Raw genomic sequence first — 27,701 nt, forward strand, 5'->3', positions numbered from 1 at the left:
AACATGTTTAGATATCCAGCTTAATTTTAAAGTTATAATATGACGATTTCACTGAGGCTTACCCGCAGTTTCTAAACCCTGTTAATTTCAATTAAAAACTATATTTATATTAATAAGATTAAGTTTAAAAATTGCATTAACCCCTTACAGTCGGGCCCCTTGCCGCACCTTTATCAGTCGGAGAAGGGGGGGGGGGGGGCGTTCAACGCCCCCCCATGTTATCTCAGTTCCTATTAGAGCTAGAGGGCTAAAATTTTTTGTGTAAGTCCCCTGTGTTATGATGAATTTCCGACCTTAAGTAAGTCAAGGTCAATTTTCGCTTCCTTCACCCTTTTATTTAACAACCTTTGTTTTTAGGTCCTTTTTTACCTAAAAATTTCAAACGGCTGTAATTTTTTTATTTTTGAAGCTAGAACAAAAATTTTTTTGCAGAAAATGTTAATCTTTATGTAAATTTTATATTTCAAATATCAAAATATAAATTTCAGCGGCCGCAGCTGTACTTGGCAGCTGCCAGCCACCGCAGTCGGCGGACGGCGGGAAAACGGCGGCGGATCTTTATTAAATTTTAATACGTTATGTAGACATGTAAGAAAAGCTTAAGTTTTAAATTTGAAGTCTCTAAGTCAAAAATTGCGGCCACAGGAGCCATTTAAGGATTTCTGGAGACCTGGAGGATCAGGACCTGCAGGATCATACCTGGAACCTGAAATTGACTTGTACACCTGTATTTAATAATAAGATGTACTACTAGAGGATATTTTAGTATTTTGTTAAGTTAAAATACTTTTTTTAAGTCAAAAAAATATTTTTGCTCTTTACCTGGATGACCCTGCCAGGTTTGCTGGCATCCTGTGCCCGCCAGGATGAAGATATTCAAAAAATTTTAACTCTCGGTTATGTGTCATACCCAAACTTAAAAAGTCACGCAGTTTGGGCTCTTTGTCTTTCACACACAGAAAATGAGATAGAAAAAACCGGATGGGGGGGCGTTCAACGCCCCCCCCCCCCCGACCGTTAAGGGTTAACATACTAGGATCATAAATTTAGATCGCACTCTCATTTCAATTGTGTGAAAAATGAAGTTATGCCCCCTGTTCCCTCCAAACAGTAATTATTTGGACGCCCCAAAAATAGACATTAAAAAACAAGAATGACAACATCCATAAAAGCGAAGCTCTGAAACAGTTGAAAAACGAAGTTTAACACCTGTAGATTGTCAGAACTCATTAATCAATATATAAAAGACTAAAATATTGTAAGTAAATTTGTTAAAAACTGCAGAAATACAGGATAATATTTTTGGACATACATACATTTTTAGGAGGTGATTATAGAGATGCTTCACTTATGGAATTGTACTTTGTTGTCCTAGGAATCAGTATTCCAAAAATCAGATCAAGCGGATAATAACATCACATACAAATTTGTTGTTAAAAAAGTAAAAAAACGACATGTTTAAAATGGACATACAGACATTCTGGTATTGAATATAGTGTTGCTACGCTTTCTAAATTGTACCTTACTATGAAAGGAATCAACATATGAAGTTTCAAATTGATAGGACAACTCTAACATGCCATAATTAACGAAATGAGCTATCCGTTCCAGACGAACAGACTGACCAACCCTAATCATAGAAAAACTCGCTATTAATAATGATAAAAAAGCTTCGCTCTTTGATATATACAAGCGGCTGCGCCCCTAGCATCTAAAAGCTCTATTCTAAAGGATAAATAAGGGCAGAAAATAGCCTTACACGTAACACAATACCCAGACTTTATAAAATAGAATAGCCTAAAACCACCTCAGGACCTAAAGGAAGCTTCAGTGTAAAGAAGAACCATATCGGGTCAGCGATTAGCAAGATCCTTCGCTACAGACAAAAAAAGCTTACTACTTTAAATAATACTAGCGGCTACGCCCCTAGAAGCCTCTAGGAGCACTTAATTTAGGAGGGGGAAAAGTCGACCTTATCCCATATTAAATTTGAGTTTCAAAAGAATAAAAAAAATATTTTTTGGGGGAGTGGGGTGAAGACACCCTCTCCAAAAATAGTTTAAAACCTTCCCAGAACCTATAAGAAGCTTCACTGTAAAGGAGAACAATATCGGTTCAGCGGTTCGCGAGATCCTTCGATACAGACAAAAAACGCTTACTACTTTACATAATAGGAAGATAATCACATTTTAATTCAATAAATTATGGCCTTTCAATTAGTGTTAAGAGGGGGGGGGGGAAGTTCTGACACTTTTGCGTAAACAGTGATTATAAGCTTTGTCTTTAGAGTGAGAGGAAAAATTATTTCACAAAAAAATTTCCTTTTGGAATGTAGTTTTCCTATTTTAAAAAAAAATAATTTTTTGGCCTCCAGGTTTAGATACTGCTAGCCTCCAGGTGTATTTTAGACAGGTAAAAAAAATTAAAGTTAGAAAAAAACTTATTTAACTTACTTTATGGATAAAATGAACTGATTTGAAGAAAAAAAATTAAAACCAGTTTCAGGTACTGCAGGGCTACAGGTGGATCCTGGACAGGTACAAACTGAAAATTTTTACTTTTGAAGTCAGAACAAAACTTATTTAACAAAAGTTGCTACTTTATGTATGGTATGAACTAATTTTAAGAAAATTTTGAAATTAGGCTCAATGTTCAGGTACCGCAGGCCTCCAGGTGGATCCTGGACAGTTAAAAATTAAAATTTCTACTATTTAATTTACTGGCGGCTTTGCCCCTAGCCTCTAGGGGCTTTGCCCCAAGAAGTAATTAAAAAAAATATAGTACATGGGGTGGATCTTCATCTTCATCATTTGCATCATCAAAAAAAAAATTGAGGTACTGGCTCTACATCTTCAAAAAAAATGAGGGGGAATTTTTTATTTTTGGGGGGGTTGGGGGTGTCCCACGCCCAAAGAAAATAACCTAAAACCACCACAGGACCTATACAGGTATATACCCTGAAGAGAAGAATCTGATCGGTTCAGTGGTTACCGAGATCTTAAGCTTATTAGGTAAACTAGCTAAAAAGTAGCAGGTTTTTAAAAAAGGTTTGTTCTAACTTAAATAGTAAAAATTATCAGTTTTTTACTGTCCAGGATCCACCTGGAGGCCTGCAGTAACTGAACATGGATCCTGATTTCAAGATTTTCTTCAAGTTAGTTCATACCATCCATAAAGTAGCAAATTTTGTTAAAAAAGTTTTTTTTCTAACTTAACCCATTAGTGCCGAGCGCCACTTTTATGGGCCGATCAAGCTGAAAGTTTCAGGGAAGCTTTATAATGGTCAAAACGGAATTCGTATTTTTTTGTTTTGCTCTAGTGGCGTGCACAGGAAAGTTGCAAAAAAACCCAGTTCGGCTTGGCCATAAATACCAACCAGGCATTATTACCCGTTTTGGGCGGTTTCCGCCGGTGTTAAAACCCGGTTTGCTGTAAAAACCCGGTTATTTCGACCAAAAATCAAAAAATGTAATTTTTGAATGCCAAAAGTGAGATGAACACTTTTTAGAACTTTGATACGATCCGAAATTGAAAACTACACAACCTCATGTAATCTATAGAGCTACAAGTATAATACGAAGCGATTTATTTCAAATTTAGTGTTTCGGCTATAGGTGCCGCCGTTTTCAGGTAAAAAACCCGTTGCTCGAAGTTTTAAAAGACACACACTACAAAAAAAGAACATATAAAATTTGGGTGTTACATATCAGAAAACAAGAATAAAACTATTGGGTGACACCTATAGAGATTACTAGGGTTATTAGGGTGGCTCAAACCCTTACTAATGACGTAAACTGTTATTTTTATTGGTTGAAAAGTTAAAACCGGGTAATAAAAACTGAAACCGAGCCAGGTTTTAAAACTGTCGGGTATTTATGGCCAAGCCGAACCGGGTCATAATAGGGCGTAAAAAAACGATAAAAAAATCATATAAAAAATAATAATTTGAATAAATCGAATTCACAAAAAGATGTACTTGTCAATAAACATTAGATTTCACAAAAAAATCAGCGACTTTACTATAAAAACAAAAAAGTTAGAAGGGGTATTTTGAATTTTCATGATTTTCAAATTTTGTTGAGCTATACCGGAAAACGTAAGGAAGCTAAACTGCCTGCTTCAGGGGGAAATGAAAGCCAGGGTAGTAGAGGGGGGATTCCTACTGAGAATGATGCAATTATGAAGCCGGAAACCGGTTTTTTGTCCATTTTTCGAAACCGGGTTTTAATGCCCGGTTCGGCACTAATGGGTTGAATAGTGAAAATTTTCAGTTTTTAATTGTCCAGGGTCCACCTGGAGGCTTGCAGTACCTGTACATGGAGCCTGATTTAAAAACTTTCTTTAAATTAGTTCATACTGCCCATAAAGTAGCAACTTTTGTTAAATAAGTTTTATAATGACTTCAAAAGTAAAAATTTTCAGTTTTTACCTGTCTTGGATCCACCTAGAGGCCTGCAGTACCTGAATCTGGAGCATGATTCCAAAATTTTCTTCAAATAAGTTCATACTGCCCATAAAGTAGCAACTTTTGTTAAATAAGTTTTTTTCTGACTTGAACTTTTTTTACCTATCCAGAATCCACCTGGAGGCCTGCAGTACCTGGACCTGGAGGCAAATCCTAATTTTTGAATAGGAAAACTACATCCCAAAAGGAAACTTTTTTGTGAAATAATTTATCCTCTGACTCCAAAGACAAAGCCTATAATCACTGTTTACGTAAAAGTGTTAGAACTCCCCCCCCCCCCCATTTATAAAAATTTAAACATTTAACCTAGATAATTCAAACTATCCTTTCTGACTACTGCATCTGGGCCCTATTTTTTCATTTGTAAATTGAATACATGTTTGCGGGAGATAATTTAAATTTAGTCTTGGTTACCGCAAAATAAGGCGGCACTGCTATGACTGTAATAAAAAAAACTCCAATGCTAATTGCCTAATAACACTTTTTCATAAATGATTATATCTTATAAAATCAAATACGAACGCTATTACATAAAAATCTATTATAAATTACAACAAATTAATATTATTTTTTTTACCACTGGGAGATATTTATGTGAATGTTATGAACATATTAGCAGACAATTATTTATTTCAAATTTACAAAGGTAAAATTTTCAGGGATATAAAAAATAAGTTTATAATTTTTTTCATTTCGAAAGATAATCTAATTAATTGTCAATAATCGTATTTCAATGTAATATATTTTTGATAGACAATATATTAATCCTAAAAATTGAAAGTCGTCGTAGTGATTTTAATGATAAGGATTTTAATCTTTTTTTAAAAATTAAATATCTCTGAAGAAGGGGAAAGAAGGATTTAACTGTAAATGAAAACATGAAATATAGGCCTTAATTTTATCGCCACACTTTGCGGATTCTTGCGGAAAGGTGTGGATAGTATAATTCGCCTCTGCATCTAGGTGTAGCTTCTTAGGAGGGTGGTGATACAGGAGAATCATATAGGTTTAGCGGTTAGCGAGATCCTTGGGCACACACAAACAGACAGAGGGAGAGGACATTTGGCTATTGATTACACTAGTCCCCGAAGTTTTATAAAAACGTTTTCTAATTAGTCAGCAAAACAACTTTGGAGAATTTTCTTCAATTTTGATTGATTGGTTCACTAAGTTGAGTGTCCATAAGTTTCAACCACAAATTGTAATGTACAGAAGAGGTAATCATTACCTGTACATTTTCCTTCAGAACTTCTGTCGAAACCATCAGGATTCATAGTCGGAATAATTGTTATATTAGTTGTATCTAAAAAAGATAAAATCAAATTCTAACATTCTATAAAATTTCCTAGGATAGACTAGTAGTTAGGTTAAGGAATATGTAAGACTTGGAAACCATAACTATTAACTAGCCTAATAAATTTTATAGGATATAAATAATTATTATATATCACGCGCAATATAGAAAACTAGCGACTACGCCCCTAGAGGCCTCTAGGGGCACTTGAGGAGGAGAGAGTCGAATTTAATAATTGAATTTCTTATTTTAGATTTTAAAAGAAAAATTTAAAAAAAAAAAATTTGGGGGGGGGGATTATTCATTTTTTGGGGGGGTTGGGGGTGTCCCACCCCCCAAGAAATAAGTTATAAACCTTCCCGGGACCTATGAGAAGCTACCCTGTTAAGGAGAACCCGATCGGTTCAGCGGTTAGCGAGATCCTTCGGTACAAACATACAAACACACAAACACACAAACTCACAAACACACAAACATCCTGTTACTTTATTATAAGGATATAGAAATGTCTGCAGCTTTAGTAAGTCCATTTTGGCTTTTTAGGGAAGATTAATATAGAGCACGGTCAGTTTTATATCTATTTTATAAATATATATGTCATTAATCCCAGGAAAAAAATATTTGCAGTATGGCTTTAAAACCGACAAATATCCGCATGATTGAAACCGGTTCTCAGTATACTGAAAAACCATGTATAGCATTGTATTACAGATAATTTTCCACGAATATTAAAATAAAAATGATAAAATTTAATGACTATTAAGAAGTCTTTCAGTAGAAATGAATAGAATTCTTTGGAAATTTTATGCTAAACTCTAAAGAACAATAAAAACGCGTTCAATGCTTCATATATTTCTTGAATTATTCAGTACTAACCTATGAGATTTTTAATTCTGAAATCTCCAAATTTATAAGAATGTACAAGAAGATTGGCCAATGAGAGCAAGAGTTCACGTCCCACCGCCTCGTTACCATGCATGTTACCTACGTACCGTACCTGAAAAATCAAATAGTGGAATTTCTAGGGATCTAATGTGATAAGACAATGGCCTATAAATTGATTTACATCCCCAATCTTGTTATACATAATTAACCTTTCTTTAAAGTGCAATTAGTGGTTGAAACGCTAGGACACTCAACTTACTAAACCAAAAATCTAAAATAATTAACAGTCCCCAAAGTTGTTGAGCTAACAAATAAGAAAACGTTATTATAAAACTTTGCGAACTAGTGTAATAATCAGCCAAATGTCCCCTTCCTCACTCCTTCCCTTCTCCCCCTCTGCCTATAATAAACACATTTTCATCTTTTTTTATACTAAATCTTTTAAATTGGTTGGTAGATATTTTGTATTATAATTTTTGGTTGGTTGATTTTTCTTAAATCTGTAATGCACTTACCATAGGTCTGAGGAGAGCTCTGTCTTGAACATCTCTTGATATTGTTACACCCAATATATCTTGACCTAAACGTAAAGATTAAGTATTACAAATAGAAACCGAGATCTACCATAATGTCAAAATGCAATTTTTGAAACCTATTCTTAAAAGCAAACGCATTTGAAAGGTTTCGTGATGTCTTCCAATGAATTTGTTCTTGATTTGTGACTACTGAACTTCTGCCTTTTAAATAACTTTGTCCGTATTTCCATTCAAGTTTTCGTTTTGTGCTTCGCTTCTTTCAGTTTCTTTTGTCAATCTATAATACAAAGTAGCTTGATGTCTGTCCGTCTGTCCGTCTGTCCGTCTGACCGTCTGTCCGTCTGTCTGTCTGTCCCTTAAGATCTCGGTAACCACTGAACCGATCGGATTCTACTCTTCAGGGAATATACCTACTGGTCCTGTGGTGGTTTTAGGCTATTTTCTTGGGGGGTGGGACACCCCCAACCCCCCCAAAAATAAAAAAAATCCAACCCCCCAAATTTTTTTTTTACATTTTTTGTAAAATCTCAGTAACTGCTGATCAAATTGGGCTCTACTCTTCTAGGAATATACCTACTGGTCCTCTGGTGGTTTTAAGCTATTTTCTTGGGGGGTGGGACACCCCAACCCCCCCAAAAATAAAAAAATCCCCACTTCCAAATTTTTTTTTAAAATTTTTTAAAACAAAAACCAGTAATTGGGGTGGGGGAACCCCACTGCAACATGGGGCGAAGCCCCCATGAACCCCCCCCCCCCAAAAAAAAATCAAAATATTTTGTTTTTAATTTTAATTTTTGTGTATGCGAACAACCTAGGTCTAATTTTTACGAATTGAAATTTTTGTGTATACGGCTAACAACCTGGGTTTAATTTGTACAAATTAAAATTTTTGTGCATAAACCGCACAACCTGGGTTTAATTTTACCACAGAGTAATTAAACAAAGAATAATTTTTTGAATATTTCTATTAAGGAGGGTTGACTTCCCAAAACTATATAGGGCAAAGCCCCTAGAGGCTAGGGGCGAAGCCGCTAGTTCAAAAGAAAGTAACAATTCATGAATAGTTATCTATCGCATCGTATTATAAACAGCTTTCCGCGGATATAAAAATATACAATTATAAGATTAAAACCAGTTTTGTTAGCCCTGAGATCCCGAAGACACGGGCTAACAAAACTGATTTTAATATTTTTATTATACATTTTTATATTCGTATATACGATACATGATTTTCCAATTTTCCACCGGATGTTAATCGGTTTAAAAATAATTCAGATGGGGTTTTCAACGACATTATGGACCCCTCCACAGCTTACATTTGCCCCTAGAAAATTTATGTGCACACGCTTAATTTATTATAAAAAAGTATATACTATTTAAATTTGTATAAGAGATTGTCAAAATATTATGACATAAATTGGTCAGCAAATAATTATAATCAAAAATATTTATGTTCTATTCTTTAAATATCTTTTATATTCCGTGATAATGTACCATACAATGAAAGAAAAAAATCTTCCCACGTATAAAATGTAATTGTGTATGGTATTTATAGATTTCTTGTATTAACTTTTACAAGTGTAGCTTCTCTATAACTAAGTCATGTCTTTTAAGGAAAATGGAAAAATAACAAATGTTTGTCTGTCTGATATATATCCTTTTAATAAAGTAACAGGATGTCTATCTGTCTATCTGTCTGTCGGTATGTTTGTACTGAAGGATCTCGCTAAACGCTGAACCGATCGGGTTCTCCTTAACAGGGTAGCTTCTCATAGGTCCTAGGAAGGTTTATAATATCGGGTTATTGAATTCATTTCCCCCCTACTCAAGTGCCTTTAGGTGGCGTAGAAGAAGACACTAAATTGATGCATACAGAAACTTACTTTAAAGAATTAACTTTGTGTCATTTTTTCACCTATAATTTAAATTTTGTAGAGTGTCCCCCCCCCCTTCTTTCTCTTAATACATTAGTTTAAACCGACCACAGGACCAGAAAGCACAACTTATTCAGTTCAGCAGTTTGCAATATCTTAAGTTTCATACAGTGATGCAGCCGGACGGACATCATTCTACAAAGTACTATACATTCATACAGAAATGTTGATAGAATAACGAAATAAAAAATTAGTCAGCAATGGTCACTTTTAAAAATACCCACCCATAAAGTTGAAATAAACAAAGGAACTCGTGTTTTGATATAATGATTCCAAAGTGGAGGAAAAAACGCTTGTAGCAGAGATCTGTAATGTTTCGTCCTTGTCGTTTTGTAACCATGGCTATTTGTATCTTTAAATATTCAAGATTATTAAAATTTTTTAATTGAAAAATGTAGACTTCTTGTCGTGAATGGTTTTCCTTTAGAGAATATTAAATTCTATATGACAAACATTAGCGGCTGTGCCCCTAGTATATCGGGGCTATTTATTCGAATTAGGTGGGGGGAGGGGGGGGGGAGAAAATAGCCTAAAACCACCCTGGGACCTATATAAGGCTTTCTTAAAATGGAGAATAAATTAAGATCAGTTGTAAGTGGAATCTTGACGAAAAAATAACCATACTATTAATATTTATATCAATTACTAGCGGATTCGTCCTTATAAGCCTGTAGGGACATATTGAATTTATTTTTTTTAAAGAAAAAATAAAATAAAATTTTTTGTTGGGGACCTTTTTTCTAGGGTCGATTTCAATAAGGCGGGTTGTGATACCCTTTCCAATAATAGTTATAAAACTTCCCAGGACCTATATGAAGCTGGCGAGCTCCTTCGGTTCAGACAGACACCAAGGACGATTATGTCCTAAGTAGATATGTTTTAAGAATTGATGGTCGATCCTTATATAAAAGTAACAGGATGTCTGTATAAAAGGATCTCGCTGACCTCTAAACCGATATAGTTCTCCTTTAAAATGTTGCTTCTCATGAAATGTCATGCGAAGGCAATATATCTATTTTGGTGGAGGGTACTACCACATTCCCAAGAGAAATGTCCTCTAGAAAAATCACCTCCCCCCTTTTTTTACTTTTTCTTTTTTGAACTAAAACTGAAAAAGATTGGGATCGATTCAACTATAGTGTCCCTTAAAAGGCTTTAGTAAAGTAATTACTATTACATTAAATTTTCCTGCTGCACTTATTTTGTTTGTGTTATCCTTGTAAAAAAGGAATTAAATAAAGTCCAATAAAAATATTTTATGAATTATATATTTCACTGGAATTTAATATGTTTCCAGTTAAACAAAATAATATTTTTTTTTATTTTTCTGGAAAGGCTAGAAGGACATACATACATACTTTTAGATGTATACAAAGATAATCATTTCTGTAAGTAGAACAGCAATACAAAGTTACATAATATTTTTAGTCAAAGAATAATAAGCTCTTTATATTAAACAAAAAGGGAATTTTTCCGTAAAGATGTGTGTTAGCTGTTAGCGTCTAGTCAAATGCGCTTATTAAATCAAACTGTTCTTAATTTTGACCAATATATACTATATATACGTAATGTTCATAACTAAGAACAATTTGTCTTAATAAGTGAATTTTACTAAATGCTAACACACAAATTTACGGAAAAAATGACGCTCTTTAAATTAAAAGCTGTTGATAAAGAAGGAACATAGTATTTTATGGTAACGGTCACGATCAGACGGACATACTTATTTATAGAAAATAATGAAAGCAACAAATAGTTCCGGATAAAAAATGACGTCATACAAAACAAATGACCAATGATATGCCATTAAAAGTTTTACCATTGCATTGGTCAAACACAATGTCTACTGGCCTATCATTGGTATGACGTCACTTCTTATTAAGTACTATTTGCTGCTTTAAATAATGATAGCAGACATAAAGAGATAATTTTGGAAAAACTATAAGAAGAATTACTATGTAAACCAAGTCAGACAGCATACTGGCATTTCTAAGATGGGGGAGGGGGGGCATTATGGGGTGATTACCCCAACTGAGCAAATTTTGTAGCTCCCCCCCCCCCCCTCCAACAAAAAGTATAGAGTAAATTTGTAAAGTAGCAGTGCTATTATTTTTACCTAAGTGGGATTCTCCAACTTTCAACAATTTCACATACCCAGGATTTTCTAGAAAAAAATTATAATAAATTATTTTAATTAGAAAAGTTTTTCTGTCTGTTTGTCTGTCTATTTGTCTGTCTATTTGTCTGTCTGTTTGTCTGTCTGTCTAATATGAAAGTCTTATAAAAAAAATAACCCTCCCAATAAATGTTTTATACTTTTTCTTTAAGACTAAAATTAAAATGAAGGGTGGTCTTCTAGGTGAGTAGCTGCTATTACAGTACATCCCCATTTAAGGAACACACATTTTTAAGGAGCTGGCTCCGAGAGCCAGTTGGCTCCTAAAATTGAAAACATAGTGTAGTATAATAAACTTTATTTAGTAAATTACAATTATTAAATAACAATCCACAGTTATAGTTAACCGTCCTAATATTGGGGGCTGCCAATATACTGATTAAAATGTATTCATATTTTTAAGGTGAAAAGGTTTACGAATTGAATGTATTTAAAATATTTATGCAAAAAAAGGTTTTTTGAGGTTAAAACGAAATGTATGTGTTTTAGTTTTCAGGACTAAATGACAGGTTTTTATAACTATTTTTGTTTGTCATCTTTCTTTAATTTAACTAAACTAGAAAACACAACTTGTATAGCATTTTTTGAACAATTTAATCAAAACTAATTTGATAAGTTTTCATCACCTCGTATTTTTAGACAGCTTTCCGCGGACATTAAAAGATTAAAACCCGAGGGACTGAAGTATAATTTTTCAGTATAATATGTTTCGAAGCCATACTGGAAAATGGATGAAAGTAATCATTAATGAATGAAAAGGACGGTCATGTTAACATATTATCATTATACGAATGATTTTTGATAATTTGCATATACCCTCTATAAAATCATCCTTTTGATTGTAATGATCTTTGCCTAGAAGTCCTGAATGCGACACAATAAAAACTGTCCAGAATTTGTATTATTTTTTAGGAACACGACTCCAGTTACGTCATATTTTTCTTTCCCGAAAAAGGGAAGGGGGAAAGAAAAATAAGGGAAGGGGGGAAGAAAAAAGAGATGGGAGAAAAGGGGGTTTCCCCCCTCTCTTTTGAAGAGATTTTCTTCCCCCATTCCCTTTTTCGGGAAAGAAAAATATGACGTCACTGGAGTCGTGTTCCTCAAAATTAATACTAATTCGGGACAGTTTTTATTGTGTCCCTGAATGCGCATGGTCATGAGTTGCGCCTTTTTATAAGCCATTGCATTTTTTTCTGTTTCTCAATATGATACTACTAATGAAAGTTTTAACACTTCACTAAGGCTTTTTTTTGTGACAATTTTATAATCTACTCACGTTTTAAATATAAACATTTATATAATTCAAATTTTAAACTTAAAAAATAAGTTTATTCAAATGTTTTTAAACACATTTCAATTCCTAGTATAGTACATATACAGATTTTATTAAAAATTCTTTAGGTACGAAAAATGTTTTGAAACGTTTTTTTTATGAAATTTTTTATACAAAGTAGTTCAATATGTACTTAATTATATGTCAGTCTAAAGCAAAAAAATTAAGTATTTGCCAATCCAATTCCGTTAAGCTTTTAAGGGCAGCATCTTACTGTTTTTATCTCATAAAAAAGGCAGTTTCCCTAAAAACGACAAGTCGAGCATTCTTTTTTTTTTAAATAAATTGAAAACGGGAGGAGGGTTAGTTTTGGTGTGTTTTTCTTCTCCTATAGGCAGATTAGGTTTTATTGGATATAAAGTATGGATAATAAAATAAACAAGGATGACAACTTCCATAAATAGCGAAGCACAAAAAATTGTGGATGGGAATACGTAGAAGTAAATTTAAAGTTATTTATTAAAATCAAGAATAGATTTATTGGAGAAAATAAACACAAAACCTTGTTTTATTTTGCATGTTGAAGACGGTTAAAGTAAATTACATACTAGATGCACATAACAATGTGAAAAAATATTTTAAAACTGTTAATGCAAAAAAGTTTTAAAATTGGACCAAAAATACCAAAGATATGGGGAAATATGTCAAACATATAAAAATAGCCAAAAACCTGCAAAAAGCCAGTCTGACCGTCATTGTTGTTTTCTTCAAACGACAGGAAATTTAACTTTGATATCTTTAACTGAAAAAATTTCGAAAATCGGACCATAAACACCAAAGACATGGGGAAAAATGTGAAAAATTTAAAAATAGCCAAAAACCTGCAAAAAGACAATCTGACCATCATTGTTGTTTTCTTCAAATAAAGGGAAATTTAATTTTGATATCTTTAACTGAAAAAATTTTGAAAATCGGACCATAAACACCAAAGGTATGGGGAAAATTTGGAAAATATAAAAATAGCCTAAACCCTGCTAAAAAGCACTCCGAACGCCATTGATGTTTTATAGTTAATTGTGCTCCTTAATAATGGGAATGTTGTCAAAAAATTTAAGCTCTCTATCTTTTATAGGAGCCGAGAAAATCACGTTTCTCCCAATTCATTAATTACGGACGGACGGACATTGTGAATTATAGAGTAGCTTCGCTACTAAAGAATAACTCCCCCCTCCTTATTTTCAATATATTTGAAAAATAAGGATAGTATATAAGGTTTCGGTGCTCACTTGGAAAATACCTATAAATACATAACATATCTGATTAATAAATTATCAAAATTAAGTAAAATATAATGTTGCATTACCTGTAGCTAACTTTGTTAGAAACTTATTGATATCATTGTTAGATGTATAAGATTGAAGTGGGCACCCGCTACCACATATCTCCCAAGCAGATACCTATGAATTAGCTGATATAAAGTAACATGATGTTTGTCTGTCTGTTCGTATGTATGTGTTGATATCATTGTTAGATGTATAGGATTGAAGTAGGCACCCGCTACCACATATCTCCCAATCAGATACCTATGAATTATAAAGTAATAGGATGTTTGTCTGTCTGTCTGTTCGTATGTATGTGTTGATATCATTGTTAGATGTATAAGATTGAAGAGGGCATCCGTTACCACATATCTCCCAATCAGATGCCTTAAAATGTTTGTCTGGCTGTTTGTATGTATATATATATAGTAAGAATTCGTGATAAATTAAAGAAAGTTTTAAATGTTTTAGTCTATAAATGTCTTTACGATGTGGAACTTAGTTAGATTTTAGTAACACAGCAGTTTGACTCATTGTTTGGCCGAGATTTGAACCTATCATCTTCCTAAAGCGAATAAATGAACTACTTGTTATGCTACATTGGCGGGTTATCCATAAAATTAGTCAGCTTATAAATAATTGAATTTCTATTGAATAAGGATATGTTTGGGGAAATTATATGTCTAAAAATTTGTCAGCTTACAACTAAATATACTTAGTAATTTTCTTTTTGTAACTGTTTTTAACCTATATTTTTGAAAGATATATTAAAATACACTCTTGACACCTGTAGAATCATAGAATCAAAAATGAGTTTAATAGCTTACACTGATTTTTATTAGGATTTTAATTTCTTATATTCTACATTTTTCTGTGTCCTAAAAATAGGTTAAAACAGTTTAAGTTGGATAGCATATTGTATCTGATTGGCTATACAATGAATTAAATCTATTACCTTTTTGCTAGCCTCCCTAGTGGTCTGATTAGCCAGGACAACAGGACACATACCCTGTTCAGTTCAGTAAACAATTATTCTAATTATTATGTCTGGAACTAAAGTGATAAGATAATGTCAGATGAATCGATGTACTTCCACAATTATGATACCTAACATTACAACTTTTGTTACAATTAGTGGTTGAAACCTTTGGACACTCAACTTAACAAACCAACCAATCAAAAATCACTGAAGTCACCAAGGTTGTTAAGTCGATGAATAAGAAAACGTTATTATAAAACTTTGGGGATCTACTGTAACAAACAGCCCATGATCTCCCCTTCTTATTTCATAGTTTATTTCCTAGCTAATTGGTAAAGAAGGTGTATTAACTTTTTTGCTTTTTATTTAAGATAGCTAGCCGGTGCTTTTAGTAAGTAGTAGATGTAAAATTTTTCATAGAATTCAGATATGTAATCGTTTTTTTTTTGTAGACCTCTTATTTTTAAAGTAATTTAAGTTTTTAAAAAAAATAATTAAGTCGGTTTTAAGGTACTAAAACGGAACAAAATAAAAGAAGAAAATGGCCAGTATGAACAAAAATAGTAAGATCTTTAATTTGACACCTTACTTTTAAAATTCTGTTGAGTAATTATTGAAAAAATCTATTTTTTTAACCTCGGTTTAATAAAAACTTTAAACCTAAATATTTTCTCAAACAGACATAAAAAATATGGGTTCATATATACCTTTAGAATCAGAAAAATATTACGAATCTATTCTAAGCAAAATTGAAAAAGTTTCATAAAACTATAATAAAAATAAGTTTATTTTAAGAATCATAATTTTCGGCTTTAAAGGGTTGACTTGAACAAAACCTGAACAAAACCTAAACAAATGTACATACACTGTAACAGATATTTTTTAAACACAAGAAACAATAATGCATTTTTTACTGCATTGTTTTGAAGTTTATAAACAGACTGAATCATACTTGTTCATAATTTTTCATTCTTTACATGTTATGTAAGTATCACTATTTTTATTGTAGTATCTATTGTATATATTGTTTGAACATTATCCTTTTTTTGGACAATTCTATTGGTTAAGTTTTGAGGTGAAGCTTCTTGATTCGTCAATTTTAGAGATTTTTGATTGGCTAGTTTAATAGTTACAATTAAGTGTTGCCTGTAAAAATATAATATTTTAGGTCATTTTTATTTTTTAAAGTTTTTACTTTTTTTCAATTTTGCTTAGAATGGATTCGTAATATTTTTCTGATTCTAAAGGTATATATGAAACCATGTTTTTATGTCTGTTTGAGAAAATATTAAGGTTTAAAGTTTTTATTAAACCGAGGTTAAAAAAATAGATTTTTTCAATAATTACTCAACAGAATTTTAAAAGTAAGGTGTCAAATTAAAGATCTTACTATTTTTGTTCATACTGGCCATTTTCTTCTTTTATTTTGTTGCGTTTTAGTACCTTAAAACCGACTTAATTATTTTTTAAAAAAACTTAAATTACTTAAAAAATAAGAGGTCTACAAAAAAACCGATTATATATCTGAATTCTATGAAAAATTTCACATCTACTACTTACTAAAAGCACCGGCTAGCTATCTTAAATAAAAAGCAAAAAAGTTAATACACCTTCTTTGAAAATAATGTAGCTTAAGATTTAGGGAAGCCAAAAAATAGGTGGCTGGGTAAAGCTCTGGCACCCAGCCCAGGTAGGTAGGGGACATTTAGCAGTTTATTACAGTTGCCCCCAAAGTTTTATAATATCACTTACTTATTCGTTGGCTTAACAACTTTGGGGGCTATTCTTATATTTTCTTGGTTGGTTAATAAAGTTAAGTGTCCAAACGTTTCAACCGTAAGTTATAATCTACAAAAGTGGTAATTTTATATGTCATCTTTGAGGATGTACATCAATTTATCGGTCATTGACTTATCCCATTAGATCTCTGCACTCAACCACTCTCAGCTTCAATGTAATCGAAATTGGGATGGTAGCTAAATTTTCATGTGATCGCTGCTGAAAAGCATAATAGGATTGACGGCTGCGGATTTTCCTAGTGTATGGCAGTCGGCAAATTATCCCATATATTCAACATTGATATTTTTAAATTGAATTTAAATAATTTGTATTCCTGTTTTGTAGTGGCTCCTTCTGACAGGCTTGTACATTCATAGTGGGTTATACCTGAAACATTTTACACAATTGATAATTATCAAATTAGAATCTTTGATGTTCAAATAAATCATTGGCAGTTAGTTATTTTTATTTGATTCCAGTAAATTATCCAAAATAATCCCAGTACAAATTTCAATCGTTTTAAGTTCAATAATAAGGAGTAAAAAATAAAAAAGGTGCCCTAGGCCCAAAATGTTTTTAGTTGAATGCACGCATTAGCATACTTGGTGCTAATTTTAAAATTTTTTAATGGGCCTTTTAAACTGTGTTTTTCCCCTCCATTTCAATTTGAGGAAAAAATAATTTTAATGTATTTTAAGAAAACTATGTAGCATTGAAATTTCCTTTTTATCTTTTTCTAAAGTGCAGTTCAGATGATTCAAGAATAGTAGGAATTATCAACAAATTCGCAATTTTTATCTTTAAAAAATTAACTTAGAAAATATATAAAAGTTTCGAAGTAAGATTTAAAAGACACATAGATTTATTTAAAAAAAACGGAATTAGGGTTTTGTAGAGGTTTTAGTCTATTCAATATGTTTCCTGAACCTAGTAAATTAGGACCATAATGACTGGGCTTAATACCACTTAGTTGTTCATGAAATATCATTGATACTTTAGAATTGTGTTTATTATATTTCCAACGACAAAAATATTCATTATCACACAAGGATTACAACATCCATAAGTAGCGAAACACAAAAAAAGAGGAAGCATGACCATTATGGCGGGTTCATATCAGAATTAGACAAAGAGGGGATATGCAACAGATAAAATTAACCTTAAAAACATTTCTGACCGAAAAAGAATTTTTAAAAATTGAGTTTTAGAACGCGACCACTAAAAAATATATTTCATTACTTATTAATATGCAAAGACGACATTCATTTTTTTTTGAATCAGAACTATGGCTTCATGGTGCTCCCTGGTGCTCCCTTGAGGAGCTAAATTAGGAACTTTTGTCCGTTTTAAAATATCTCGTTCCTAGCCTTAGAAATCACTAAAAACCACAATTGTTTAAGGTTCATTGAGAATTGTCTAATTTGTAGAGGTTTTTTAGATTTTCTCAGGCTAGGAACGAGATTTTTTGAAACGGTCAAAAGTTCCTGATTCTACTCCTCAATGCCTTTCCTGGGAGCACCATGAAGCCATAGCTCTGATTTTAAAAAAATTGACTCTTATTTACAAATAGCTATACAATTGAATGTCTGGTCGTCAGCGGTTTCAAGACTTAGGATAAATTTTAAATCATCCAGAGGTATATCATACTCATACAAATCATTTGCAGATCCCCGCTTTGGCCTCAGAAAAAAAATGTCCAAAAACGACCCACCCTAATGACCACAGACCGACAGACCTTGTAAGTTGTATACTCTTATTCAAAAGGTTCTCTTCACAAAAAAATCAGCAGTCTATCTTAAATCTATTTCCCAATTAGCGTTACAGACTGGTGAAGAGAAAGACAATAAAGTCAAATATACAATGTATCTTCGCTACTAAAACCTATTTCTTAATTTATTTCTTCTTTTATTCCTTTAATCTCTGGATATTAAGTATATAAAAAGTTGAAAAGAACTTTGAGTTTAAATAACTAGAAAGATGGAGTAGTACTCAAGAAAATTATTCTGCGCTATTACTATTTCTATGCATTTTAACCAGGGATCTAAAGGGATAAGACAATGGCCGATAAATTAATGTACGTCCCCAATGATGATATACAAAATTAAAACTGTAGCTTACAATTTATTTTGAAACGCTTGAACACTAACTTATTGACCCAACCAATCAAAAGTCAATAATAGTCTCCAAAGTTATCAAGCCGACGAATAAGAAACATTATTATAAAACTTTGGGGACTAGTGTGATAAACAGCCCAATGTCCCCTTCCTACATTATAATCCTTACAAGTGCGGTTATTTAACAAAACTCGTACAAGAAGTAATTCGGTTATGTTACAGTCAAAAATTTAATATAAGTTTATTTAGTTTTTATTTAGAAATTCATTCTCATTTTTCATAAAAAAATTAACACTACAGTTATTAAACACTTTGTAGTCTACAAAAGTCTTCGACCCTATAATCTGGATGCTCTGTGTTCGAAGGAGAAGGAATAGGGTAAAAAATAGATTAAAACAATCTAGGAACTCTGTATTCGAAGAAGAAGGGTTGTGAAATATAGTTAAGAACCATTCTGGGTCATTGGAGAGTTTTGGGACGGAACAAAGTGTCTCAAAAATCAGACATATGACGTCATAAAAATGTATTTCCATTGACCTTATAGAAAGATGTTGCTTAAAACTTCATTCAAAACTCAGAAACTTTCAGAAAGGGGGTTAATCCAATCTCCTTGCAAAACTAAGGTGGGTCAAATCTCTCTGCACGCCACTAGACTCAAATTTTATAAAATTTGGCAATAACACAGAAAATAATGCAAAAAATATTTGGAGAGGAAAGCTAAGGAGAAAAATAATGTCAAAATCTGTTTCAGAAAGCGTTTGTCACAAGAAATCAAATTCTGTCTGAAACCACTAAAGGACCAGTCAGGCAGATGATTCTGAATTCCCGCAGACCAACAAAATTTGCACCACTCCGATAACAAGCGGATGTGCTACGTGTTGAGCCACGGTCGCAGGCTATGATTTTGGCTATATTATCTACCAATAACTTTATCTTGCCCCAAACATATATTTCAACTATATTTGACATTATTAAACAAGCAGAATTAAAATTTACTTGCTTTGTCTCAGTGGGACACAATCTAATATTTTTTAACAAGGAGGATCAGTTACAAGAGAATTTATCATTACGGTTTTTCTATCTGTCTGAGTGAGAAGCTACTATATAGTTTAACTTCCTACATAAGATTTTGGATGATTTGCCTAAAGAGACAAAGATGCTTACTTATTTTACTTTTAACAGTTATAAATCTATCTCAACCATAATATTTAAAAATTAGTAACTACTGCTGCTTCATAATGAAATATATTCCAAAGAAAAAAATCTTCATTATTAATCGTATCTCTTAATGAAGTAAATCAAGCAAAAATTAGCTGATTTTTGTCATATGTTGGATTAAATTTTCTCTTTAACTCAGTTGCCTGTTCATAATCTGTTGTGATACTTATGGACATTGTCATCCTTGTTTTGATTGTAATTGCAATCCCTCCACTCCTGCTGTAAACCAACAAAATGAACGTATTTTTGGCTAGGGTACACCAAATATCGTCACCAGGGTTTCGATACAATCCTCACCAAACAGATTGTTTGGTCTGCTAGCAGCGGAACAAATTCAGCGGCATTATGTGCGCTAGCATCAAAGTCTTTAAAATTTGCCAAAATAATAAAAATTGCATTAGTTCTAGAATCCCAAAAGTCCTAGGCAGCTGAGATAATGAATTTTAGATCTATTGTCTCGTCCCTTTATCCCTGATCAAAGAAAGGTAGTAGAAAAATACCGAGAGAGAGGGGACAATGGGCTATTTATTAAATTAATCCCCAAAGTTTTATAATAACGTTTTCTTATTCGTCGAATGAACAACTTTTGGGACTTCACATAAATTTTGATTAGTTGGTTTATCAATTTAAGTGTCCAAACGTTTCAACCCCTTATTGTAATCTACAGAATGGGTAATTTTGTGTGTCAACATTAGAGATGTACATAAAATTATTGGCCATTGTCTTATTCCTGAGTAAAATAAGTTGCTTACCATTGTAGACGAAAGGAATCTGGCAGGGGCGAAGATTTTTACTCAGACAGTTGGGTTCCGTTGCAAATTCTAAATAAAAAGTTTGTTATGGGGAAGCTCTTTTAAGTGTCTTTACAAAAGGGGATAAATTTAAAAACTGTTGACCAATGTAACGTTAATGACGTCATATTAAATTAATAGATTTTTCTTATATGACGTCATTGGGAATACTTTTGCCAAAAGTTATTCAATTTATCCACTTTTTCATGGGCACTAAAAAAGCTTCCCTAGCAGACAAAAAAAGGGGGTGTAAGATTTTCGGGATCGCTTCGCTCACTAGAAAGTTTTTTTATTACATTTAGGTTAAAATGTAAATATCATAATCATAAAATCAAATCATATAGTAGCTTTTAACCTAAAATTCTCTGTTATAGAATATTTATATATTTTCTGTGAGGCGTAAATTATGTAGGGCGTAGGCGTTATAAACTATATTATTTGATATTTTATAGAACGTAAAACCATTATTGGAATTGAGCTCAATAAAAAAGTCTAAAGAAATAAAATGAAAGAAGTTATAAAAATATCAAATTTAAATAAATAGACTGAAAAGATTAAAAGAATAAATTGTTCAAAGTGGCCAAATTAACCTTTTATGATGCTGTGAGTATTGATGCAAAAAATATGACGTAACAAAAAAAATTAGCCAATGAGAGGCCACTATAAATTTTACCATTGGTCAATAACGGCCTCTCATTGGCTAATTTTTTTTGTTACGTCATATTTTTTGCACCAATACTCACAGCATCCCTTTTATAAAAAAAATTCCCATGAACGTGTTTATTAAGGTTGAGGTTTTTTTGTTGAAAAATTCCTAAAAATGATTTATATGGAGAGGGGACGTATTACACCCATCCTATAGCTTTTTTTAAAGGGGCTTGGGGTAAATTCTAATATAATTCCCAAGTATTAGGAATGCCAATTTTTTATGGAGGGTAACCACCCCTTAAACCCCATCCCACACTTGGATGTCCTATTTCACTTATTTAGATTGGACCCAACGTTTTAGAAGACATTATGAAATGTCATAAATTTTACCTGGCCTAAAAAAGGACTTCTCCAACTTTGCAGAGTTTGAAATTTTCAGATCTTGCGGAGTTTCCTGGAAGAATTGTTGGACATCCAAGACCACTCCTGTACCCTCTTTTGGGCGGTAAATACATTATTTTAGGATTTGACAACACAATGATTTTAGTAAATATGGTGGCGGGAAAAGCACCAAAAAGTGGAGGGTCAACTTCACCCCTTCAATTTAGAGGGCTTAATGCATGAAACAATTCTAATAAATTAATGTAACACGTTGTTAATATTTCATAAATTTTTGCATACAAAAATTTCTACAATAATGAAAGTTTCCTGACAGATCGAGGGTGTCACTGTTGTTTTCATCATTGACAGCTGCAGTTGCCTCTTCAAATACTTCACCAGCAGTACTAAAATAATCATTAGCATTGGTTAATAAACTGCATTGGTGCTTAATGTTTTATAATCATATTAACATTATCTTTTCGTTTGATACTTTGATTTGTTGGTTTCAAACTAGAAGTCTTAAAACTTTTCAACTAACAATTGAACCACAGAAAGGGTCATTGCGGATGTATATTAATTTATCGTTCATTGTCTTATCCCTTCAGATCACTGTCTAACCCAAGGATAAGACAATGGCCGATAAATTGATGTACATAGCCAATGATTATACATAAAACTATCCCTTTTGTAGATTACAATTAATGGATGAAATGTTTGGAGACTCGACTTAAAGAGCCAACCAATCAAAATTCAAAGTAACCTGCACAGATAATAAACCAACAAACAAGAAAACTCTATATTACAACTTTGGGGACTAGCGTAATAAACAGACAAATGTCCCCTAATTCTCTGGTCTTACCTCTGTGTATTGGTTGACAATATGTTGGGTTCGGTAGAGTCCTCCTCATTGATGGAACCAAAAAATGAAAGTTCTTTGCCAATATCTCTAATACTAGTTTAAAATAGAAATCTTAGATATTTTCGGAAGCAGGTTAGAGTGCCTAATAAAAATGAAGTCTTACAATACAAATGACCAATGATAGGCTAGTATACATTTTACCACTGGTCAATTACAATGCATAATGGCTTATCATTGGTCATTTGTATTATATGACGTCATTTTTTAGGCACTATAAGGTGCTTCATTTTCTAAAATGTTGCTACACCATAACTTGGTTTGATTGCCTGCCTGCAATTAATACAAGAGTCTGACTAGTTGAGTAAAAATAAATTTTGCCCCTCTGAACTTTTTTTATGTACTTTATATAAATATGTATTCGGAGAGTTGGCAAAACATATTTATATTTGCTTGTACTTTTTAGACTGTTTTGAAATATATGTAGAAAAAGCTAGATGAATAAAATGTATGAATAAAAAACAGTATGAATGGAACATTTTAATTATCTTTAGTAAACTAGCTAAATGTAAAAACATAATTCAATAATCAGAAAAAAAACTTTTTTTTCATTCTAATTATCCAATCCCCCCTATTATGTTTTATAATGCTTATATTACCAACTTATGTAATTTTGTTGAAGCCTTTAAATTACATTTTATAGTTTTTTTTCGAGAGATTAAATTTCATTTTAAATAAAATACAGCAAAAGGTACAAAATAAAATTTTTCACATTAAAATTGAAATGAAAAAAGTCTGGAAAAATAACATAAAATATTAATCTAAGAAAGGATGCATCTGTATGTTTTGGTATTACTTCATATTAAAACCCGTAACTAATTTTAAAAGCTTAGGTATAAATTTTATGATTTTTTAGTTTAGATTTATTTGCTTTTTACCATAATTGGGGATGTACATCAATTTACCGACCATTGTCTTATCTATTAAGATCCCTGATAAACAATTCTTTATAACTAAACTAGCGGCTTCACCCCTAGCCTCTAGGGGATTCGCCCTATGAGGTAAGGGGAAGTCAACCCTCCCATATAGAATTTGTTTTTCAAAAATAGGCTCTGCGACAGGCTGATGGCTAGTACAGATTTGTTAAAAAAATAGGCTCTGCTACAGGCTGATGCCTAGGGAAAAAAAGGGATTGGAGGATTTTTTGTTTTTTGGGTGGTTGGGGGTGTCCTGATCCCCAAGAAAATAGCTTAAAACCACTACAGGACCAATAGGTATATACCCTGAAGAGTAGAATCCAATCTATTCAGTGGTTACCGAGATCTTAAGCTACAGACGGACAGACAGACGTCGTACTAATTTGTATTATAGATTTAAATTTGTGTTTATGATTTCTTTCCTTAATGGGTCAAATTTATTGAAAGTTGAAGGATCGTCTGTTGGAAAAACAAAATCTAGAATTTGGCAGTCGTTATTTCTATTTTTTTGTGGTCGAAAAGTTAAAGCACCTTGTCTATAGTGTGTAATGAAATAAAAACAAGGATGGTGATATCCATTAAAAAAACTGACATGTTTTATAGGACCTGCGGACTTACAGGAAGCATCATGTAAAGTTTGAAATCGTCAGGATAATTCTAACATGCCTGCATCTATTCACAGCTAGGGATTTAAAGCAGGAAGGGAGGCTTAACAACTTTGGGGCCTTAATAAATTTTGATTGGTTGGATCATTAAGTTGAGTGTTCAAACGTTCGAATCACTAATTGTAATCCACAGATGGGGTATTTTGATGTATATTCATTGGGGATGTACATCAATTTATCGGCTATTGTCCCATCCCTTTAAATCCCAGGATTCACAGACAGACATCGTTTTATAACTTTGTATTTTATTCTTTGAATATCAACACAATAGATTTAATAAAAGTTTGACAGATTTTGGTATTTATAAGCGGTAGACTTTAACGGCTGCAAAAAACCTTGAGGGAAAGCATTTGTTTGAAAACAGCAAGACAGGTACACCATAAATAGCGTTAACATTTTTATTTTCTGAAAAAAATAGTAAAACAAGATACTTACATAGGACAATGTCTTAATAAGCAGGTTTATCCTTTGGCACATAAAATGATAAATTGTTTTACAGTACACCCCAATTTTACAAAATTAGAACTTCTGTAAATTAAAATTTTTGTAGCATCAGACAGCTTTATAGTTAGATTCTTAGAATATATTTCTAAATCTCTGAAACTATCAAGACTTAAATAAAACAATTAACTAATTTTACCAAAACAAGGATGACAACATCCATAAAAGCGAAGCACTGAAACGGTAGGACAAACCGACATTAATACTTGTATAGTGTCAGAACTGAATAATCAGAATATAAAAGTATAAGAGTCGAAGCAAAATTGTAAGTAAATTTGATGAAAAACTGCCTAATACTGGATAATGTTTATGGACATACTTACATTTTTAGGACTTGGTTATAGAGTTGCTTCGCTTATATTATTGTACTTTGTTGTCCCAGAAATCAATATACCAAAAATCAGATCAAACGGATAATTAAATCACATAAAAATTTGTTGTTAAAAAAGTAGAAAAATCAACATGTTTAAAATGGACGTACGGACATTCTGGTAATGCTTATAGAGTTGCTACGCTTTCTAAATCGTACCTAACTACTTCAGCAAAGTTTAAAATCGATAGGACAATTTTAACATGCCTAAATTAACGAAAAAAGCTATCTATCTCGGACGGACGGACGGACGGACCGACCCTAATTATAGAGTAGCTTCGCTACTAAAAAGGGGAGTGTAGGGGTCAGAGAAGGATAAGGAAATAGGAAAATAATTCACCCAATGAAGATGAACAATATTATTTTGTCTATAGATTAAAATCATTGGATAAAAAGTTAAGGTACTACTAGTTTGAACCAACCAATCAATTAAGGTTTTTTTGATCAAACGAATGAGAGAAAGTGTTTAATAAACATTGGATACCAGTAATATACAGCCTTTGGCCCCCAGGGGGTAAAAACCTCAATATCTGTAGAAATTGTGAACAACACCTACAAGCAGCTATTAATTTAAAACTATCTAGAGGTAAAGTTTAAAAAAATGTTTTTTAAAGAAGATTTCGCAAACAAAAAACACGAGTAAAATATTTGCTAAAAATATATAATTTTTGCCGTACTTTGCTTTAAAATTTCAGCTACTCTCTGAATGATTACAAATTGTGGGTATTGTCCCTTTCGTGGTAACGCCTCTTAAGGGGCGTTTAGACATATTTTCTCAGTAGCTTTTCCCATATTTCTAGCCCCTGCGGGGCAATCACCTAACCTAACCTCAAATAACCTATAAAAAAATAATGTGAAAATGCGACGAGGCGTTGCCACGAAAGGGACTATACCCCAAATCATATATGGTTACATTTTTTTAAAAAAAATAAGTAGGTAAAATAGTTTTCTCAATGTACACTTCTATTCCAAATCGTTTATTGTGGGTTTAGATATATTTATATTTTTATTTAATTTGCTGCGCTGTGTAAAGCAAATAGTATCCTTGTTATTTTCTTTACATTTATCTAAAACAAAGGTTATCATCAGTAAAACTTCACGATTTTGGATTCAGTACAGGCTAGTTTAATAGTAATCTAAAGAGATAAGACAATGGCCCATAAATTGGTATGCATCCCCATTGATTATACACAAAATTACCCCTTCTGTAGATTACAATGAGTGTAAAAACGCATAAACATTAAATGTTAAACACTAAACTTAATGAAAAAACAATCAAAATTCAATAAAAGCCCCAAAAGTTGGTAAGCCAACTAATAAGAAAAAGTTATTTTAAAACTTTGGGGACTAGTGTAATAAACAGCCCAATGTACCCTCCTTCCCTAATAGTTTAAAGCAATGGACACTCCATATCATGGATAACCTAAAAGCATTTTCCTAATTTGTTATACATATATTGTTACTAGCGGCTACACCACTAGAGGCCTCTAGTGGCATTTTTAATGTTTGTTTTTTATTCAAATATTTAATTGGAGAAATTATTTGTCTACGTTGCGTTCAAGTCTACGCAAAAGCGAGAATACTTTTAAAAAGATTTCGATTTTTTTGGTGATTTCTCTTGGGATGATGGTGGTAACCTCCCCCAAAATAGTTATAAACCTTCCCGGGACCTATGAGAAGCTACCCTGTAAAAAAGAACTATAGCAGTTCAATGGTTACATAACTAACGATATAATATGTTTTAAATTTCATTATACATTTTTTAATAGTTTCTTAAAAGGTCGAAAACTTCAGTTAATTTTTTTGTATATGTGGCCTAACGTATAAAGGTGTGTTTACCATAGCTAACGAACTTTCAATTATAATCTTATTATAAAAAAAGCTTCGCTAAAGAAGTACATATCTTTAAAGTGAGTTTTGTTATATAAAATTTTTCTTTTACTAAGAGGAGTGTCTTTTTTAGTAAGGTTCAAAACAATAGGCTTCAATTTCAAGTTTCTAAAATTTAAAAAAAGTTCTAAAAAAATGTGTGTGTGTGTATGTGTGTGTCTTTGTCTGTGGGTTTTAAGGTGTACATTCACGTCCACATAATTTCTGCAAATAGATAATTCCCCATGTATCACTAAAAATTTAATCAGATTAAAATTTTTGTTGGGTGGCTTTATATAGTGCCTTAAAAAAATGATGACATACAATACAAATGACCAATGATAGGCCAATACACAAACTAAATTACCAACGGTAAAATTAATATTCTTTCCAGTATGGCTTCGAATCTCATTAATATCCCCTGGATTAGAACCGGTTCTCAAGCATACTGAAAAAAAATCATGTATAGCACCATAGTACCGAAAATGTTCCACGAATGTTCTTCGGGCTAGCAAAACTGGTTTCAATCTTATTATTTTTAAATTTCAATATCCGCGGAAAGTTGTCTATAATACGACTCGATAAATATTTTTAAAAAAATATTGCAAAATTTCAAAATTATCACTATGTAATTATTAAATAACGTTCTAATTAACACAAATAAACTGAGT

The 27,701-nt window shown here is 32.3% G+C and overlaps 1 protein-coding gene across 2 annotated transcripts in view; it reads right to left on the reverse strand.

Moving 5' to 3' along the window:
• The window catches only part of LOC145321690 (carboxypeptidase D-like), a 36,781-nt gene extending 12,012 nt beyond the window's left edge, over positions 1 to 24,769 (reverse strand). For both annotated transcript variants that reach the window (XM_080163225.1, XM_080163224.1), the window contains exons 1-13: positions 24,626 to 24,769; positions 24,048 to 24,102; positions 22,652 to 22,744; positions 22,120 to 22,196; positions 21,802 to 21,906; positions 20,725 to 20,793; positions 16,974 to 17,027; positions 14,838 to 14,890; positions 13,927 to 14,020; positions 11,231 to 11,278; positions 7,160 to 7,224; positions 6,636 to 6,756; positions 5,694 to 5,768 (exon numbers count right to left, since the gene is read on the reverse strand). In XM_080163225.1, the coding sequence (XP_080019351.1) occupies positions 5,694 to 5,768; positions 6,636 to 6,756; positions 7,160 to 7,224; positions 11,231 to 11,278; positions 13,927 to 14,020; positions 14,838 to 14,890; positions 16,974 to 17,027; positions 20,725 to 20,793; positions 21,802 to 21,906; positions 22,120 to 22,196; positions 22,652 to 22,744; positions 24,048 to 24,102; positions 24,626 to 24,767 (1,051 nt within the window). In that variant the 5' untranslated portion in view covers positions 24,768 to 24,769. The remainder of the gene's footprint in view (positions 1 to 5,693; positions 5,769 to 6,635; positions 6,757 to 7,159; positions 7,225 to 11,230; positions 11,279 to 13,926; positions 14,021 to 14,837; positions 14,891 to 16,973; positions 17,028 to 20,724; positions 20,794 to 21,801; positions 21,907 to 22,119; positions 22,197 to 22,651; positions 22,745 to 24,047; positions 24,103 to 24,625) is intronic.
• Between the last annotated feature and the right edge of the window lie 2,932 nt (positions 24,770 to 27,701).

Source organism: Acartia tonsa, chromosome 6 (assembly GCF_053477335.1).
Source record: "Acartia tonsa isolate MP-2025a chromosome 6, ASM5347733v1, whole genome shotgun sequence".
Lineage (NCBI taxonomy): Eukaryota > Metazoa > Arthropoda > Copepoda > Calanoida > Acartiidae > Acartia > Acartia tonsa.